The sequence below is a fragment of the Cotesia glomerata genome, linkage group LG5 (genome assembly GCF_020080835.1).
Source record: "Cotesia glomerata isolate CgM1 linkage group LG5, MPM_Cglom_v2.3, whole genome shotgun sequence".
Lineage (NCBI taxonomy): Eukaryota > Metazoa > Arthropoda > Insecta > Hymenoptera > Braconidae > Cotesia > Cotesia glomerata.
The window spans coordinates 10,470,002-10,491,137 of record NC_058162.1 but is presented as its reverse complement, the minus strand read 5'-3'; the positions used below and the strand labels follow the sequence as shown (position 1 = coordinate 10,491,137).

Genomic DNA, 21,136 nt, shown 5'->3' with positions numbered 1-21,136 from the left:
ATTTCTCAATTACCGAGTTACGATGTAAACAGTTAACTTAACTCAATACTAAATATAAAAAATAGCCAATCGTAAATAAACTTGGTATAGAGATAGAGTGCATATAATAACACTAGAAAGTTTATAAACCGAGGCCATTTCTCCAAGGCGTGTCTTGTCTACAAAGGTCACCGAGGCCAAGCCAGTGTACTTTTATCAACTGAAAAAAGGTAACCAAAAAAATGAATAAATATTTAGCTCAGCCTTCCAATGATTGCCAGCTCCAATCTGTGGGATATAATCGTGTCTAACAGTTTGGATTTATATATGAGATTCTATAACCATCCAAACGACGCAAACTGAAAGGATAAATGAATGCACTCAGACAGAATTGCAGGAGATCGATGGAAACTTAACTTGGCCTCGTGACGCCACCGTACCAGAGTAATACCCTTGTAGGAAAAAAATTATATACAACGGGGCCTGTCTTGGCACAATACTTGGTTGCCAAGACTCGGCTGAACAATACTGGCCCACTACTCAACTGACAAGTCTTGGTTGATCAGTCTTGAGCCAAGATCCACCCAATATCTATCTAATAAGTCTGGGTTTGCCAGTCTTGAACCAAGACCTAGCCAATATTCAATTGACAAGTCTTGGTTTGCCAGTCTTGAGCCAAGATCCACCCAATATCTATCTAACAAGTCTTGGTTTGCCAGTCTTAAACCAAGACCCAGCCAATATTCAACTGACAAGTCTTGGTTTGCTACTCCTGGACCAAGATCTAGCCAATGTCAATGTAACAAGTCTTAGTTTGCTAGTTTTGAACCAATACCTAGCCAATGCCTTGTTTCAAGAGTTAACCAATATTTAATTAACAAGGCTTCACAGAAAAAAAAAAGTTAACTTGAATCAAGTGAAAAATTCTTGAACCAAAAGAAAATAATTTTGAAAAGTTTTATTGTCTTGAATCAAAACGAAAAATTCTTAAATCAAGTTGAAATTATTTAAATGAAGAAAAATTTCTTGGTTTAAGAATTTTTTTACTTAAATCAAGTAGATGAAGTTCTTCAAAATTATTTACTTGATTCACGTTAATTGTTTTTTCTGTGCTGGCTTATTATCCTTGGCCCAAGGCCCAGCCAATATTCAACTGATGTCTTGGTTTACTACTCCTAGATCAAGATCTAGCCAGTGTCTATGTAACAAGTCTTCGTTTGCCAGTGTTGAACCAAAACCCAGCCAATATCCAATTAACAAGTCTTAGTTGATCAGTCTTGATCCAAGATCTAACCAATATCTTAGTAACAAGTCTTGCTTGCCAGACTTGAGACAAGAGCCAGCTACTATTGACATTATTAAAACTGTAAATTTGACAGTTTTTCTATCATTTTATTGTTGTTTTTTTTTTTTTCAAATGCTTACATTGAAAATTTATTATTTAACAAAAATAATTACATATCGTCCAGATTGATATAGTCTTAAAAAAGTTAAAATATAATAATTTACAGTGGAATTTTTAGTATTGATAATTTTAAACATTAAAATTTATAACAAAATATTAAAAGTATACAGAACGATGTACAAATTCTAAAGTAATATAAGGACTTGACTTTTGTATTTTTTTAAATTAATAAACATTTCTAAAAAATCGTTAATTTTCATCAAAACACAATATTAAATAACATAAATTATGAAAATAATAAACCGCCACACTATGTCACCATATAGATTTAGCTTATAAGAGAAATGAGATGTAGAACAACTTATCGGTCGTATGGCGTAGGGGTTAGTTATCGGTCTAGCAAGCGCGCGGCTCGGGTTCGAATCTCGGTTAGGGAAAATGCAATTTTAATTTTATTTCCATAATTAATAAAGGTTAGGTCTAAATAAAGAGTCAAATGGTCTAAACTTGCGTTAGCCCTGCATAAAAATTAAAATAAAAAAAAATTACGATTAAAAAATTCCTTTTTATCACTTTTTATCAAATGGCATGGGCCAGACTTGAATAGTAACTGTAGTCCTGGTAACCAGGCATGGGTCAGACTTGAAAATCGGTATTGACTCAATACTAAAATTCAGTTTTGGCACAATACTTATTTTCAGTCTTGGCGCAATACTTATTTTCAGCCTTGGCGCAATACTTATTTTCAGTCTTGGCACAGTACTGATATTCAGTCTTGGCAGGAAGTTATCATTTGTATGCTTAGATGGACTTGGGCCAAGCTTGGATTTCAAGCTTGCCCCAGAGTTAATGAGCATTACGCCAAGCCTTGGCCAAGCTCGGGCCGATTGTCATTTCCTCTAAGGGTAGCCGGGAGCTCGAATAGAATATACAAATAAAAGTGTAAACTTATATCCTAAGAACTAAACGTCCATACTCTTACTTATTCTCCAGCTCAGTTAAATATAAAACCCGATAAAAAATATTTATATATATTTATATATAAATTGGTTATATATGATTATATATGAAAAACGGCCTAATATAATCATATCTAATTATATATAATTATATATAACAATATTTAATTATATATTTATTACATCTAATTAATTATTGGGTTAATTTTATGGATAGAATATTTAATATGGTCCTACGCAATTCTGTGTAACCAATTAAAATGCAAAAAAAAAATATCTAGATATAATTTTATAGCTATAACACCAGCGGTCACCCATCCAACTATGAACCCTGCTCAATGCTGCTTAACTTTGGTGATCTCCGTGCGTCTTGAAGTGTCTGTCTGCTGTGCTGCTGTCTTAGATGATAATGATTCTATGATCTACATAATGTATCATATGAGTTTATCATAAATGGAATATAAAAATTGATTTTAATATATATTTGGATAGTCATTATTCATAATTTATTTATTTTACCGAATTTCATTATAATATAACACTTATTTAAATAATAAAATAAATAATGATTTTACTATTAGGTAGTAGCAGAGCAGACCAAAACATCTCGTAGGAAATGTGACAAATTTTGTATTTCAGAATTATTCAAACGTAATTATAAACATCATTTTACACTTTTTGTGATTACCAAAACGTCTGTTAATTATATATAAGCATATATACTTATATATAATTATATATGGGACTATATACAATCTTGCATGGCTGTGTATTGCTCCATATATAGTCATATATAATTATATATGATTATATATAACCTCATATACAATTCCATATATAATCACGTATGATTATATATAATTCTATATACTTATATATAATTGTATATGGAACTATATATAATCCTGCATGGTTGTATATTGCTCCATATATAGTCATATATAATTATATATGATTATATATAACCTCATATAAAATTCTATATATAATCATATATGATTATATACAATTATATATAATTATATAGAAACATTTTTTCTCGGGAATACAGACTTTCGACTTCAACGAGAGAACTCAGTGACCTGACCTTCTTTATATTTTTTATAGTTTTATTTCCAACCCACTGTATAGTAGTAGTAACGCTGTGATACTTTACTATCCTGTGTAGTATACTTTATACTGTACCCTTTTATGTACGCTTTAAAGATAAACGTTTACCTTATTTTTTTTTTTCTATTTTTTATTTATTTTGCTATTGCTACTTTTACTATTTTCTGTTTACAAAGAGTGACCGCGATATTGGGTTTGTTTTATTAAATGAAGAGTATTATATTAAGGTAATTGGCCAGTTAATGAGTTGCATTCAACTTCTGGTGAATTACAAAACACTTATTATATAAATATAATAATTTGGATTTAAATGAGCCGTTTAATTAGAGAGGACGAGCATGAATGCGCGAATTAATTCGAGTAATTATTGGAAATTAATGGGGCTTTCAAAAAAATTAATGCTTCTGATTTTTAATCTGTAATTGGAAATTTAACTTTTGAGAAGCAGCGATTTAGTTTGGATTTATTGCCAGGGTGGAAAATATTTTATGGATGTACCTGCGGGCTATATTAGGAATTCCGAATCGAAGATCTGAACAACTTTCATCATGACAACTCTTATAAAAATTATTTGGTTGAATTATAACAAAAGACAGGATTATAGAAAAATATGCTGTGGTAATAAATGAGTTTAATTATGGTAATAAATTGACAATAACAAAATTGTTTTATTGATATAACAAATAAATTAAATTAGTTATTATAACTTATGTTTTTTTATTATAACATATGATTTGTTATCTCTACACTAACATAATAATTTTTTACCACAACTTGCCTTATGTTATTTTAACAAAAAAATTTTTCAGTGCAAAATAGATTTTTAAAATTAATGTTCAAGAGATTCATAGAACTACTTCACGAAATTTTAGGTCACCTCTTTAATATAAAAAAATAAAATTTTTCCAGAGAAGCAAATGATAATAATGTCAAGTGTAAATTTTTCAGAAACACTCGTGCACTTCTATTCTCTGTATTCTGTTTTCATTTTTCAAAAAAAAAAAATTTATTCATCAACAAACAAGAAAAATGTACAACATAATATGAAATATTAAAATGGTTAAGCCGGTGCTTCAGACTCCAGACCAGGTGGATATAACTTTATTAAGAAAAGAGGAAAAAACTAGCGGAAAATGAATATAAAAAATAATATCTAGTGGTCATGGAGGAGATATAAGGTGTTGTGTAGGTACTAAAGTAGGTACTAACTATTATCAATGTTCGTCGACGTTGTCGCCGTATTATACGCGGTATCTAGTATCGTAGTATCATACGTGTGTGGGTATAGACGGCAGACTAGACGGTGGGTACCTATGTCAAGAGTCACCTATCTATGTACCCGTGGAAGTGGATATTCTGCCTAGTATACATAATATTATTATATTATGAAAAACTAAGACTCAACGACGCGTACACACGTGTTATATAGTGTCTAGGTGAGAAACACCCTCCGGCAAAAGAGTAACCAAAGATTGCGAGGATACGATAGCATTGTTTCACCTAGCTCATCCGGAAAACTTTTACTCACCTCAGGTTGCCGGGACTCACAACTTTTTAAAAAATTTTATTCTTTTTTTTATTTATTATCATTCACTATCAATAACCAAATATTTGCATAATTCAATGTTATTTATGTTATTTCATATTTGTATTCAACTTTTCTCATTTTAAGTTATGAAACATTTTTTTCATTAATCAAACTGTAAAAAAAATTTTTTTTAAAGAATTAAAACTTTTAACTTTGATTAAAATTAATTTACAAATTGATTTAATATTTTTATTCAAACGACTTATTATTAGTTTACAATTTTCTAAAAATAAAGTTAAAAAGAAATTTGAGAAATATTAACACATTATCTTTAAGAAAATTTTATTAGACATTTATATTTTTATACAAAAATTTCTGAAAAATTTACTTCCAATAAAATTAAAAAAAAAAATTTTTTGTAATAGGTTTACAAAAATTTTTAATTAAAAATTCTACTTTAATATAAAAATTTTCAGTAATTTTAAATATTTAGAAATTATTTAGAGAAATCAATAGACGATAACTTCAGAGTAATGATCGAAGTTTTCAAACATAAAGACCATTAGTTTAAAAAATAAATCAAAATTACCAACGATTTGGCTATAAATTTAAAAAAGTTTCATTGCAATGACTATTAAAAAACGTATAATTATAATTTATTGTTAAAAAAAATTAAATTCGGTAATTGAGCATAAATTTATGGTGTAAATTAGCAGTAAATATCAGTAACTGCAATAACAACATTGAATTAGTAATAAAGTAGAGGAAACAACGTAACAATAATTGTAACCGAGGGATGTTTAAAGTAAGTTTAAGTGTCTCAATGAATAATCGAGTACAAGCGGGAATGGACAGCGCAATTGATTAAGCACTGTTGAAAAGTTGCTCGTGAAAATACAGAGTAGAACCAAATACATACTACATACGAAAACTACATACATATATATAGACCCGAAATATATTTTAGCAAACCAGTATAGTGCACGGATGTGTACCAAAGAGTGCCAGACCCCCTTGGGTACTTTTGCGGCTTCTCAGACAAGACTGAGCGTAATTTTCTTTCACAGGCGCCGCTGTATGTACCTCCAAGCAAGAGCAAGACCACTTGCTTTTTATTGTTATCATTATTATTGTTTTATCTCCGTTTCACGGCTATTTAGGTCACCGTCTCGGTACGGGTTATCTCACCGAGAATATTATCTTTTTCCCGCGGGTTGTTATTTTTTTTATTTTTTCTAAATAAATAATAATATTTTAATTAAATCATGCTTTGTTTTTTCTTTTGCAGGCACCCTTGACCATCTGGGTCTTCTTTTCGCTGTGTCTGATTCTACCTCAAAATGTTCTTTCAAAACCTGGTGAGTTTTTTTATGTTAATATCAAAATTATAAATTTCATTTATTGTTTTTCTTGTTCTAAATTTTTTTACGTCACTAATTAACTTGCGGTATTTTGACCCAGATTTTATGAAAGCTTTTTTTATTTTTTTTTAATGAATATTCTTCTGAGATCTTGAATTTTTCCGCACATTCTAGAAAATGTTTGTTAATAATATTAGAAAAAAATAATAATGAAATATTAAATTAATTCAAGATTAGTAAACTCTTGAAAATTATGTTCTCGGTTCAAAATTTTTCCTTGAATAGAATTAATTTTTTTATTAGTCTGTACTTATAAAATTTTTTATATATCTGATAATTTTCCAACAAGAAAAAAACATAATGATGATATTCTTCAAAATGATTTTCTTTGCTCAAAAATTTTTTATCATTGTAGACATTCCATAAAATTCAAAAAAAAAATTTTATAATTGAATTTTCTATAAAAAACTTTATGAGCATCCAGACAATTTAAAATATTAAAAACTTCATCGTCTTTTTAAAAAACAATACAAACGATCAATAATATTCTTACTCCGAGGATTTTAATTCTTAAAATGATTTAAAAAAAGAACGAAAATCGTCTCGAGACTCTTCGATGTCTGTCGATAGGAATAATTAAAAAAAAAATCCATAATCAAATTCATAAAAAATTCACCTAAGGTCACAAGCTTAAAAAGAAGAGTAACAAAACATAGATTACCATTTAAAATACATAATACAAGAAGAAAAACAATATTCAACCTGTTTTTTGCGTGTACGTTGAGATATGTCGGAGGTTGGAGTTCTATTTAATTCTCGAGTTTTAAAATAAACATGGTAGAGATGTGCTCGTGTTTTGATAACAAATACGTTACACGGGGCGGATGATATGCTAATTAAATTTGAATCACAATATTAGATTTTCCGCATGGTGTAATTCTGTCGGAACCAGAAAATATTTATGCTGTGAATGATAAATCCATCCAGAGCATCTAATAATAATCTGTAAGCCGTGATCTGTTTTATATTTTGAGAATTCTGATCCTGCAGCTAGCCAGACGTCAAGGCAAAGCTCATCAGATATCAGACGATATCAAACGTTGAAACAAGTTATTCTGTTATTATAGTTACAGTGCACTTTACACGCCCCGGCTGATTTAAGTCCTTGCGCAATATTTCCGATGTATATCAACAAGCTATAGCTATATATAGGTATTTTATTCCGGATTACATGTATGTACAATATTGCGCCGAAAGATATCGTGGGAATGGACCTCCACTATCGGATTGTTCCACGTCCATTTCTATTCCCATTTTATCATAAATACCACTCTTTTATTTGTTTCATATATTTTTTTTTGTTATACTTTTCCTACGACATGTTTCATGTTATGTGTATTTTTATCTGCAAGGACTTATATATTTGTCGAGAATAATACGCTGTTTATATGCTTTTATGTCGTATGAATAAATAACAATATTGGCTGACTAATAAAAAAAATTCTCACCCATTCACGTCTCGTTTGGAAAATAGCTAGTTTTAAATTAGAATAAATTCATGCTTCGAAGAACAAAATGTTTTAAATAAAATGCAAACAAATTGGTAAATATGAGTCTCAATTTAAATAGACTAGAGTATTAATTAACTGGTTCATAGAATTTTTATGCTGGTCAAGCAACTAAATCCTCTATTTTAATTGCTATATTAATTTTTATTCATTCGTGAATATTTAAAGAGTTAAATAAAATTGAATTAAAAAAGAAAGAATGATTGTAAAATTATTTAGTATTTGGATGGTTGATATTTTTTAGACTTTTTTCAAATTCGAATTAATAATAAAAAAGTTTACACTTTAAATTGATAATAAAAAAACTTGATTTAGATATAAAAGATATAACAAGAATAAAAAAAAAAACTTCAGATGGTTCACTTCAAGTGTTGAAAAATGCAAAAAATTAGATTAATAAATTTTGCAATTTTTTATTTATATTTATTTCTATATTTCTAAATTTAGCACATTAATATGAAAAAAAATCAATTCTACCAATAAGTAAAAACTATAATTTTTTTGTGGTGTTTTCAAGCTTTTCAACATTTTTAAGAATTTATACACAGTTATTAGACCAAAAAAAGGATTTTTCAATCACTTTTTCTAAAAAGGCTTTATAATTGATTAATATGAAAATTGTTATACATATAGTAGTGACTTTTAACTTGATGAAAAATTTATTTTGTTTTGAAAATAATAATTTTTGTAACTTCTGTAACAATTAAATTCAATTGGTAAGGCTTATCGTTATCAATTACTAATAAATAAATTTTTTGTGCAAGTGCGAGTTAAATTTTTATTGGAAAAAACAATTCCAATTTTGAAACATATAACAAAACAAATTTTTTACTATTATAGTTCTAAAGATAATTTAAAAATACATTACATTAATACAGAAAAAAAAAAAAAAAAAAACAAAATTACATCCATAAGCACAAAAATTAAATTTAAAAATTTTTTAATCTCTAGATTCTATTTTTCATCGCACTTTTCTTCTTCAATACACGACTTCCAAAACTTTTTTTTGTATATTAGACCTATGTATCCTCACACAAGCTTCCTTTTCTTTGCAGATGGTTCTTTTTTGGAAAGATAAGTAGCGTAACATTTTTTATGAAGCACAATCTCTTGAACATCAACCCAGTCCAGGTATTTATCATCTCCAAGTTGTTTGCTAATGCTGATCAATCTTTTGAATTCGGATTTTTTGACTTTCTCTTCAAATTCTTCATCCCCAATTTCGCTACAAATCAAACATGCCTTTGAATCAGAAGTATTTTCCGCGCCTTCTGGCTCATCATCGTGGCTAGGCTTTTCAGAACTTAGAGATTGTTTGAGCTTCCTCTTTTTCGCAGCTGCAATTTGTCTTTTACAAATAAAATTAAGTTGACATTGTTTATGGACCACAAGCTCGTCAAGATCCAGCCATTTTGAATGTTTCTCTTCTTTGCGCTCTTTGCTAGCTCTGATCAAACTTTGTAAGCCGACTTGCTTCACAGTAACCTGTTGTTTCTTTCCGTCGAGTTTTCCATCACATATGCTGCACAGCTCAGATTTGCCAGCCATTTTCTTTGAGATATTTCGCACTGATAACCTCACTATGTAGATTACAAACTTAGTATCAAGAAAAACGGTATTATTATTTATGATTGTCAATAAAAGTGCAAGAGAACGAAAATTGATTATTAAGTTTATTAAAATATTCTTTTAAGAAAAAAATCCACTACAATATTTAATACACAAAACTTTTAAACTGAAATTATCTATGGTAAAGTAACTTTAATTGCGTCGCATGTTATGAGTTTTTGGGTTCTACTTGATGCGCGTGCGTGAAAAAAAAGTACACTACAGTAGTTTTGCAGCTGGCTTTCTAGAAAGAGGGCGATCTCTACGGAAGCCTGGTTGGCTCACCGTCAACTTACGAAAAAGTGGCGCTCCTTTCGCCCACAAGTTAACTAGTGCACGAGTTCACTAGTGGACTCGTGCACTTGTGGAGCGATTTTCCAGCAATAGCAATTAATTAATCAAAAAAAATTTAAATTTCCAATATTAATGTCTACATTGTTGTAGCGTAACGTAAACAATAACAAAATAAGACGTTATTTTTTAATTTGCGCATGTCAAAATGGCGAAACCTTCGAAAAGCTCGTTTCTAATAGTGTCGCGTCGCCTCCACAAGTGCACAAGTGCACTATTGGACTCGTGCACTAGTTAACTTGTGGGCGAAAGGGGCGCCACTTTTTCGTAAGTTGACGGTGAGCCATCCAGGCTTCCGTAGATCTCAAGGATAAAGTAGTCTTTTCATGGGTGACAAAAGAGGGTTGCGGTCAACCAGTCAGATCGAAAGCATTCCGAATTATCAAAACTAAAAAATTAAGAATTCCGCTACATTCAAAGTTTATAAAATACATTAACTTAAATAGAATACTAGCTGAAGAACAATTTTGTAAATTATAAAACACAGAGCTATCGAATATAGATAAACATAAATTTTATATTCCTCAAGAGTTAAAATTAATTTAATTTCGAAAAAAGTTCGTGCCGACGTATATTCATCCGAATACTCATCCATATGAATAGTGATTCGGTCGAAAATTACTCATCCAAATAACTATATATTCACATTTTTCGGCTAAATGAGTGTTCGTCTGTTCATTTATTTTGGCGTAAAAATTTTCGTTGTTATGTTTTTTAATTTATTGAGACTTTGTGACTTTGAAAGATTCTATTAATATAGCTTTAGTTTTTTCTTTATTCAAGTTTATATTTTTCGGAATTTTAAAATTTGTCAAATTATTTATTTTAAATTATATTTTATATTTACTTTATAAGTTCTAGTAATTTATTAATTCGGAATGTTGTCAACCTGACTATTTGACTGCAACCCATAAAAGACCCTAAGACGCGGGGCATATGAAATTTCGAAATATGTGTCAGGTACAATTTTAACAATAGCAACGACGTACATAAATATGTTCACAGAATAGCTAAGCGACTTAGGGAAGAACTTCAGCAAACACTGAGTGTAATCAAGCAAATGTAATTATTAATTAAAAAAAAAAAAAAAAAATTGGAGTTTTGATTTTTGCTTTGAAAAATTTCTTACAATTATTTAAATTAAAAAATAAAGATTGTTTTAAAAAAAAATTTTTGAAAGTAAATTAATTTTCCTAAAAAATTATTTTGAGGTTTAAGAAAATAAATTAGCATAAAAGATTGAAATTAAAATGAATTATTAATTTGAAAATGAGAAAGTACGTAAGAGAATTACAAACACGGAAGCGTGTCTTTATTAAATGAATAACATTTAGTGGTTATAATTAGTAGAAACATAATTTAATTTAAACGCCACTAAAGTTTTACGCTACATTTGAATATTGACAAAGGAAAGAAAATTAAACGTTTAAAATTTTGTTTAAATGTTACAAAACTCATAAATGTATTTATATATTTCCAATACTAGAATCCCGTATATTTGAACTTATATAAACGCGTGGGCTTTAGGAGAATATTAAAATAAATTTTTTAATTAACCGTCAGTTTTATTTATCCGGAACTTTAACATCAACAGATTTATTAATTGAATAAATTCACAGGTGAAAAGATCCGTGTTCTTTTTATTATTTATTTCTGTTATTTTATTTTATTTAACATTCACAATATTGATGATGAAAGGTTAAAGTCTGCAGTTTTTATTGTATCTATGAGTATCTCTATCTTTAGACGGATGGCATATAAAAGCAGATGCTCAGCCGCTCCTCTTTTGATTCACTCCCTCAATAGATCGCGAACAAGACCGAATAGAAATAAAGGAATAATATAAAGAACTCAAGTATGAAAATAAAAGATAATTTGACATTTCTCAACTACTTTACCTACTTACTTTTTTTTTCCTCATACATACATTTTTTTTAAAATCCATTTAATTCATCTACTATCGTTGAAGTGTATTACATTCTTTTGTTAACCCATCGATCATCTGTAGCGTAATATCCTTTCAAATCAATGTATTTCTTCGTACTGATGTTGCATATATTATTAAAGTTTTAATTTTATTTACAGTATTGAAAAAATTTTATTTTTTTATTAAAAAAACAAATTAAATAATAATAATAATAATTTTGTTGAATTCAATATTTAATCCGTTATTTAAAAAGAAAACATGACTCAAACCACAACGCCAATTTAAACGTAATATAATTTTAATCGGTAATTTATTTCTCACATAGTTTTTGTTGATTTCCATCTTCACTTCTACATTTCTTTGATGCACACTTTACTTGATTCATAAAAGCAACAAACAAAATAAAAGGTAGCGTAAACCGCGCGCCAAAAGAGAAAGGTCATATAAAATGAAATAAAATAAAACAAAATAATGTTTACTGACGTGTGGGCTGCCACATTATATCAGAAATTTTAAACACAACACATAAGTGAGTAACAGTTGTAAAGCAATATAATCTAACGTAGCAAAAGCAAAAGGCGTTCATCCTTACGCGCAACGGTAAATCTTGATTATCCAATAAAATTTAATTATTAAATTGTGCAAATAAAATAAGATTTACCGTCAACAAAAAGTTATCCACGCGCACACCTTACACTGAAAAATGATAATATAAATGTTATTAATAACTTATTATTATCGATATTCTATATCTGCACTCTACATCTACTTAGATGTATTTATTATGAATATCTTGTTTAGTACGTGCGCTGATAGCGATACGCGATTATAATAAAGTATCATTAAATCCGTTTTTTTTTTAAATATTTAACTTTATGATTATTTAAATTATATTAAATGTCAACAAGAATATTTCAATAATTGTAATTATAGCTGGTTAGTTTTTAATGCAATCTAACGATATTTCTTATCAATTATGTTCGTAGTTAAAATTCTTACATATTTATTGGTTATTAAATTGAAATTGAATTTTTTTATTAATATTATTATTATTTTTTTGCACGTCTTATAATGTGCAGCGAGGAAAAGTAAAACAAATGAATATAATTATTAAAAATAAAAAATCCCGAGTGATAAATGAATTTGTGTTTACAATAATTTATTATAATATAACGTTGATTATTTATGTTTCAGGTTTGTGCGAGGAGTCGACAGGCCAGTCAAACATCATCCTTGACATTGAGGAAAGCCGTGGCTCTGGTGAGTACTTTATTCTTCAATCACTCGGAGCGTCAAACCTGCGGTTATCATCATATTACTTATATATACATGTACTGTGATGACCATTATTATCATTATGATTATGATGATGATACCGATGGTGTTATGAGTTAGTACCCGTACCCATAGCGCATTACGTAGAAGAAGACAGGCATCCCGTCACGTGTCACAACTAACCCCCAAGACAGATATGTTAATAGACAGACATGTACCGAAAAAAATTATGTGAAAATTACAGAAATGGTTATGAAAAAATTACATGGTCATTTTATGTTATATTTACAAAGATAAATTGTTTAATTAACAGTTATGAATTAATATGTGAAAATTAAATTGTTAAATAATTATATATTTATAAAAAATTGTTAAATTTACAGGAATCGATCTGTAAAATTAACATAATTGGAAAAATTTTTTATATAATTGCATAAAATTATATAAGAGTTTTGGCTATTTCTAATTTTATATAATTCATTTTTTTCAATGTAAAATTTACAAATTTTTCTTGTAAATATAATATTTTATCCACAGACAAAATTTACACTTTTTTTCATGTAAATTAAACATTTTTTCAACATGCAATATTTAGGTACATTTTTTTTCCATGAAAAATTAAAATTTTCCCGAGTCAAAATTAAAAAACTAATTTCAGCCTCCAAATCTACTCGAGGGTAAGGAGGCTGAAATTAGTTTTTTAGATTAACCCAAGCTGTACAGCGAAACCTTAATTTCAGCCTAAACTTGGTATTTTTGTCCGCTTTTACCAAGTTTAGGTTGAAATTAGTATTACAGAACCCTAAAATGACCCTCCAAAGCCTACAATTCGATCGAGAAGAAGACCTCATTGGTTTATATGAAATAGGTGAGAGGAAAGAAGGGAAAGGAGAAGGAATTTAAATCAAAATGGCTGCTGGGAGCGGGAAAAATTTAAAATTAAAAAATAATTTTTTTATTTATTGATTGTAATTTATAATTCTCATATAATTTATAAAATTCGCTATGTGAATTAACAAAAAAATTAACAATAACAAAACATTTGATAAAAATTTTTTCTTTATTTTATTTTTTATAATTTTTCTTTTTTATTTTGATTTTTACTTTATTTTTTTCGGATTTTTTTAAAGGAGGTGAAGGGGTTGGAAGGTAAGGTTTCACATCACTTTTACATTCATTCATCTTAATTAAGTTTAACGCTTGCCATATAAATAATTTTATAAAAACGCACATCGTTCTAACCGAGATTCTAACAGTACACCTAACGCACGCGAGACTACAACCTAACCGCAACGCTATACGAACGTTGAAGAAATTGTTATGTCAGGAGTTTCATTAACCAAATGTATAGATCTAAAAAACTGATTTCAGCCTCCTTACCCTCGAGTAGAATTTGGAGGCTGAAATTAGTTTTTTAACTTTGACTCGGGCGACGAGCATTAGCTTCACAAATGAAGAGAAGAAGGAGTCCCACACATCATGCGATCATTTTTTAAGTACGAAATGATAAATATCACATAGCGAATATTACTGTTCGAAATAGTGTTTTCGCCACGTAAATAATAAATTCTAGCATTTAAATGATAAATATTATGAAGTAATCATTAAAATCACGATTTTACTGTTTGAAATGGTAATTTTTTTCAGTTGATCATTACTTATTATAAATTAAGTAAAGTAAAGGCCCCAATTATTGACAGGGGTCTAAATATTGACACTCTAAACTATTTTTAAATATATTTAATTATCTGTAATAAGAATAACTATCGTATTAATTTTTATTAAATTCTAATTAATTAAAAAATTGAAAAAAATTACTGTCAGTTCAAAATATTAAATATTAATTATTGAAAAAAAAAAAGTCAGTACCAGTTTATCAAACCAGTTTACGGGTGTCTTTAAAGGGCGAGTTTAAATTAATTTTTTCATCTAATTATAATGATCTTTTTTTTTTTTTAATTAACAATTGTTAATTGTTAATATATGAAAAATTTATAAAATTAAATAATCGAAATTAATTGTATGCTTTATAATATTTCAATAATAGGTTTCAATAACTAGTTCATAATTTTTAAGTTGAATCTCATATTGACAGCCAGTCGACAGCGTTATATGGACGCCTTTTTTTACTTTAACCTAAAAAATTTACTGTAAGAGTTTGAACTCTTCTGATTCAATGCATTATTTTTAAATTGATTTTTACATTTTTAATAGTAATCAATCTAATGGAAATCAAATTTATGGAAATTATTATTAATAAACTTTAATAATATTGATGACTTAATAATGAGTTTCGATAAATAAAAATAAGCAGATAATTCGACACATGCACAGTATAGGTGTCATTAATTGGGGCTAAGGTATATCAATAATTAGATCAATCAGTTTTTTAACCTGTCAATAATTGGTGTATCCGGATAATCTATTTAATTATTTAAAATTAATTAGTAAATATCACTGATTATCATTTTAAAAAAAGAAATTGATTAGTAAAAACATTACTTGAGACATTACCACAAATAAAATTCAACGATATTGACATTTGATTGCTTAAAAAAAATGAAATCATAAGTTTGTTTCTTATAGTATCAATAAGTGGGGCTTTTACCTTATTATTTATTACAGTTTACTTTTTTTCGTGTAAAAAGATGAGTGAATCTAATTGTTTTCTTTGCCGTTGAAAATAATCATTTGATTAACGCAAAACCAATCGGAGTTGATATTACTTATTTCTTTTCTTACTGTCACATTGTACAAGAGTAAATTAGATATCTTCATGAATTTCCATTCAGATTTTTGAGAATTATAATTGTTTCAGATAATAAAGGATAAAAAATCCAATAAATTAGAATGATTTTGTTATTTATTCAATTATGTATTTTTATTAAAAGTTAAGAAGACAAATAAGAAATTTTGATCATTAAATAATGTGCTAAAATTTTAAAATCTTTTTGCATATCGATATACTTCGATAGATCTATGAAAGTAAATAATCGATTATTAATCGCTAAGCCAGTAAATACAAAAGAATAAGAATAATAAGTTGAATTTAATGTTGTGAAATTGAATGAAATAATTAATAGTACTGTTTATTTGTGGTATCGAAATTACTATTACTTTTTTTAACATTCTCTACTAATGTACTTTTGAGTTTGAAACAGTGTAATAAATTTATCTGATATATGTTTATATTACCCTAAGTCCATATACTTATTGCTACTAACATATAATATTTTAACTAAATTTTTAAACTTTAGTTTTTCACATTCAAAGTTAAAGTAAAAATTTTTCTAACCCGTTATCACCTATTCGGTCATTTTTATGCTAGTATAAATCTAATTTCAAGTGGATGGAAATTTCCATCTTCACTAACGATTTGAGACAATTCGTCTTCGGATAGTTAGGTCGATGGGTAACCATCGAACTTGAACACTAGTTAGCTGGTGAATGCTAGTATCTGTTCGACTATATGTTAAGTATTAACGATGGAAAGCTACTGAGAATAAAGGGTGAAGTAGTAGGCTGAAGTACCGCAAAAAAGGTGTTCAAAGCGATCCTAGGTTTTGGAGGTTGAATATATTATTCTAAAACACTAATTTTAGCCTCCATACCCTATTTTAAGTATATTGAGGGTCAAAATAGTATTTCACATTCAGCGGTAGGAACAACATCAAAAGAAAGTAGGCTTTTGAGGCTCAAATTAGTGTTTTAATTTTGACTCGGGTTTCTTAATTTAAAATTGACATTTTTAGGTCATAAAAGTCTTTATAATGTAAACATTAAATTTCTAAAAATGTAAATTTGACAGTTATGTCAAATTTTGTCAGAACTTTTTTTCCGTGTGTAGTATTTTCAGCCGATCAAGGAAATACTTAATACTTAACAATAATAAACAAGTTTTAAAAAAAGAGTGAGGTCAAGTGCGGAAGTTAAATAGGGAGAATTAAAAAAGTTATTGAATATTGCGGGCTATTAAAGGGGTAAGTTATCAGGAAGGACTTAAAAGGGTTAATTAAACGAATAAGGTGTCTGCGAAATTAGTGAGATTCTATATATATATATATATATATATATATATATATATATATATATATATATATATATATATATATATATATATATATATATATGAACTCATTTATTGGATATCCGAGCATCCGTAAAGCCTCTACCTTTACTCGCAATACATAAACCGAGCCATATGGATGTTTATGTATCTATTCATACTTCTATACATATATTTATGAGGAAGTAATTTTCCGAGGTAGTTTAGTGTAGAGACTACCTTACACTAATACGTTTTATGAAGCTACCTTCCACGTCGACTATTCCATTTATTAGTCTTCGATGATAATCTGGAGCTGCAGAATCACTTTCTCATCACCATCATCTCTGTGTTCTTTCTCTTCACGTGCGCAATTCTCGTTCTCATTAACATTAGCATCAGTAGCTCCAGCCGCTGGACTTACCGCGACCAGATATACACGAGATTTATACCAACAAAGTCCATCAGAAATGATTAATTTTCATTCTCTTCCTTATCCTCATCCTCATCTTCATCTTCAGATTTTTCTTATTATTATTATTATTATTATTGTTATTATTAGACAAGACCGAGGTTTTTCGAAATTTTTTCAACTCAAAAGAGTTAAATATGATCTCAAAAATATTTTCTGAAGATTTTAATTAAATTCAATTAATAGCTATCAATAAGATACTCTATAAAAACCGAGCTTACAGTTTTTTAGGAAAAATTGATTAAAAAAATTTGTTTCTTGGTATAAATTAATTTTTTTGTGGTAATTTTGAAACGAAAGTTATCTTATAAAATTTAATTTAAATTCATAATTTTTGAGTTATAAATTTGTTGTAATTATTCAAAGTCAGTACTCAAAAAACATTCTACTGATTTGAATAAAATTTTGCAGGTCATTGAAAATATAAAAAGTTAGTATTTGATCGAAGGATTTTTTTTTTAATTTTAATTTTTTTAACAATAAACTATTGCTTTTATTCTAAAAAATTCACGGGTAAACTTTTAGACACTCGTTTTTTTAATTTTCAAATTCAAAAAAATAAATAGATGTATTTTCAAACTAATTATTTTTTTTCTTGCTTGATTAATTTTATACGAAGAAATGAAGATCTTACATTAAAAAAATTTTTTTTAATTTTAATTAAATTAAGTCAAATAAAAAAATAAAATTATAACTCGTAAAATAAATTTAAGTAGTGTAAAATATTTGTTAAAGTACTCCTTTTTTGACGGTGTAATTTCTAAATTTCTCGTCCAATTTTGCTGTATAAATATTATTATTTACAAAAATAATTATTAAATCGACAGGTTATGAGCAACCAACAACGCCCGAAGAGCTTCCGGTGTATGGGAATCCCTACAACGAGACCACCTTGGAGGTAATATTTCCCGGAAAGGCGCCACTATTCGCCCTCGATGGAAAGAAACTGAGACTCCTTAAACAACTGGATCGCGACACCGAGAACCTCTCGCACGTTGTCTTCCAGGTAAATATGTGTAGCATTATTTTTACGGTTTTTTATCGGGCCAGCCAGTATTGATACAATTAAGCGAGGATATATTTTTCTGATACTCATCAGCTCCATAATAGAAAATAGGAGCTGAGTCTTAGTCTTAGTCTTAGTCTCGTACTTAGTGCAACTCGACTGCAACTCTTAACAGGATAACGGTACTCAGCTCATTATTTGCTCTGCATGTCTCAAGAGATCGGCCAGATTTTTCTATCCATCATTTTTATACGCTCAAACTCGAACGTTGACGGATCATTAAATCATATATTATTTTTACTTGTTGTTAATTATATTTTATAATAACAGCAGTTACTCTCATAGACACTTTTGCAAAAACTTGACAGCTTCAACATCTTCAACATATTTATTTAAGGTTTGCTATCTTATACACTGGTTAAACTTCTGGTTATCAACTTCGAGGAAAGGTCAAAGATTCTTATTTTTTAAAAAATTTATTTTTTATCGAATTTTAATTTATTTGTTATAATCATCTACGTAATTTTTAAAATAAGAAAAAATTTATCATCATATATAACTCATTAGTGATTTAAAAAAAATTTTTTTAAGACGCAATTGTTGCATTTTTTTATACACTTTTAAATTGTATTGATTCAGTTTTTTTTTCGTCAAAATTTTTTTATCAATTTTCTTGAAAATTCGAATTTATCATCACTTAAGAATAATTTTGTAAAGGCAAACTTTTAAAACTCTAAAATTTGTTAATCAGCTGTCAAAATTTTAAATAAAAAATTAAATAAATGTTAAAAAAAATGTGAGCCATCATGGGACGCCTGGCAGATGTGAAACATCGTGTGTGTACAAGTAATATGTATAAAAGATAATATTATTACAGGAATTAAATATAGCCTAATGAAAAAATGAAGTATTACGAATTTCTTACAGAAAATGGTAACTTTATTTAATAAACATTTATTTACATGTGATATAAAAATTCGATATTAATATCAAGTGGCCACAATTTAAATATTTTCATTTATGACTTCAGTAATAGTTATATTCGATGTTTCCTCTGCCGGTATTACTGTGACGATTGGTCGATGATAACTAAAGTACGTTACAAAAGTATTGGATGAAACATTATCAAGATATCTCACAAATACAGCATTTATTGTTGTTCCATATTTGGTAGTAGATTCTCTTGGATTGTTGTTGATTTGCAATTGAAATTCTTTTTGAAGAAATGTCATTAATGGCATTGATTCAGCTCTTACAAAATTTACATTAAAATCTCCAGCTAAAATTAATGGTAGTTTATGTTTATTCGTTTTAAAAATTATTGAACCTCTTTGACTATAAGGGAATAACCTTTCATGTAAAAATGAAATTATATGATCCATTTTGTCATTAGGTGAAATGTATACTACAATCATAATTAATTCACTTCCGTCTTCTAGTTTAACATGTGAAGCACACATATCACCAATAGATGTTTGGGAAACATGAACTTCTGTAGCATTTTGAACTGCTAGATCCATGTTGAGTGTAGTAACATGTGAAGTGATGTTGTTTTTGTAAATGGCCACTCCAGCGGCCAGATCTAAGATAAAAATTAAAATAGTCTGGTACTATTCGATTAATAAAGTCTTACACAACATTGATAGTATGCCTTGTGTTTAACTGATCAGGGTGGCGTCCAGTTTCAATAATATTTTGTGATCCCTGTGATGATTGTTGGGAACTGAAATATTTAAAAAAAATATGATATTAAAATACACAAGAAAAAGAAAAAAAATTTTGAGTGTGGCTTCAATATACTCATGAACTCAAATCTTAGTTAATTATTGCAATATATGACTAAAGATTTGCAAATATAAATTTTATTAATAAATTTTTCCATATTAATTCCTTCATGAATAATAAAAAAATAATTAATTGAAGATAATATTAATATAATTTATATAATTATTAATCTTAATATAACTATTTATATAATTACTAATATGATTAATATGAATATAATTAATTAAATATAAAAATATAATAATTACATTTATGAACACTTGAAAAATACGATCTACTTACTGATGACTTGGTAGTATGCCATAGTGTAGTTTCACTTTCTTTGCACAAGGTTGATCACTTTGATCTTCTGAGTTATCACTATCACACATATTTTATTGTCAAAAATTAAAATAAAAATGTTTCACATCAAAATTAAATAAAATGCAGGTTATATGTACCGTAGTAAACAACAACGTCGAACTGAGTGAGAAGCCACACCGTACACTCTACTACATATAAAATATATATATGTATACTTTAGTATAGCGTGGCGACCCGTCGCCACGGCAAGCGTCGCCACGCCAACAATTCGGTTTACAAGTGAGCCTATAGATGTTTCACATCAAAAAATATATATTAAGGGATTACTCATACGTGCGTGTATTATACGTGCGTGTATTATACGTGCGTGTATAGCTCTTTTGAGCCCAGGAAACGGCCTCTTCGGAGGTAGGCGAAAGCCTCGCCATATATTCTCTAAGGGATTACTTTGATT

General features: G+C 28.2%; 2 protein-coding genes across 2 annotated transcripts in view; both read right to left on the bottom strand.

Moving 5' to 3' along the window:
• Positions 1–21,136, bottom strand: part of LOC123265062 (uncharacterized protein C15orf61) — a 197,482-nt gene that overhangs the window by 124,713 nt on the left and 51,633 nt on the right. The gene's annotated exons all lie outside the window — the stretch shown is intronic.
• Positions 8,796–9,745, bottom strand: LOC123265063. Its single transcript, XM_044728648.1, has 2 exons — positions 9,678–9,745; positions 8,796–9,537 (listed from the first exon to the last, which is right to left on the bottom strand). Exon 2 carries the CDS (start codon positions 9,456–9,458, stop codon positions 8,940–8,942), a length of 519 nt encoding a protein of 172 aa, XP_044584583.1. The 5' UTR covers positions 9,459–9,537; positions 9,678–9,745; the 3' UTR covers positions 8,796–8,939.

What these genes read in the sequence shown, in the direction of transcription:
- LOC123265063 (XM_044728648.1), bottom strand. Translation starts at nt 9,458, where the DNA reads ATGGCTGGCAAATCTGAGCTGTGCAGCATATGTGATGGAAAACTCGAC.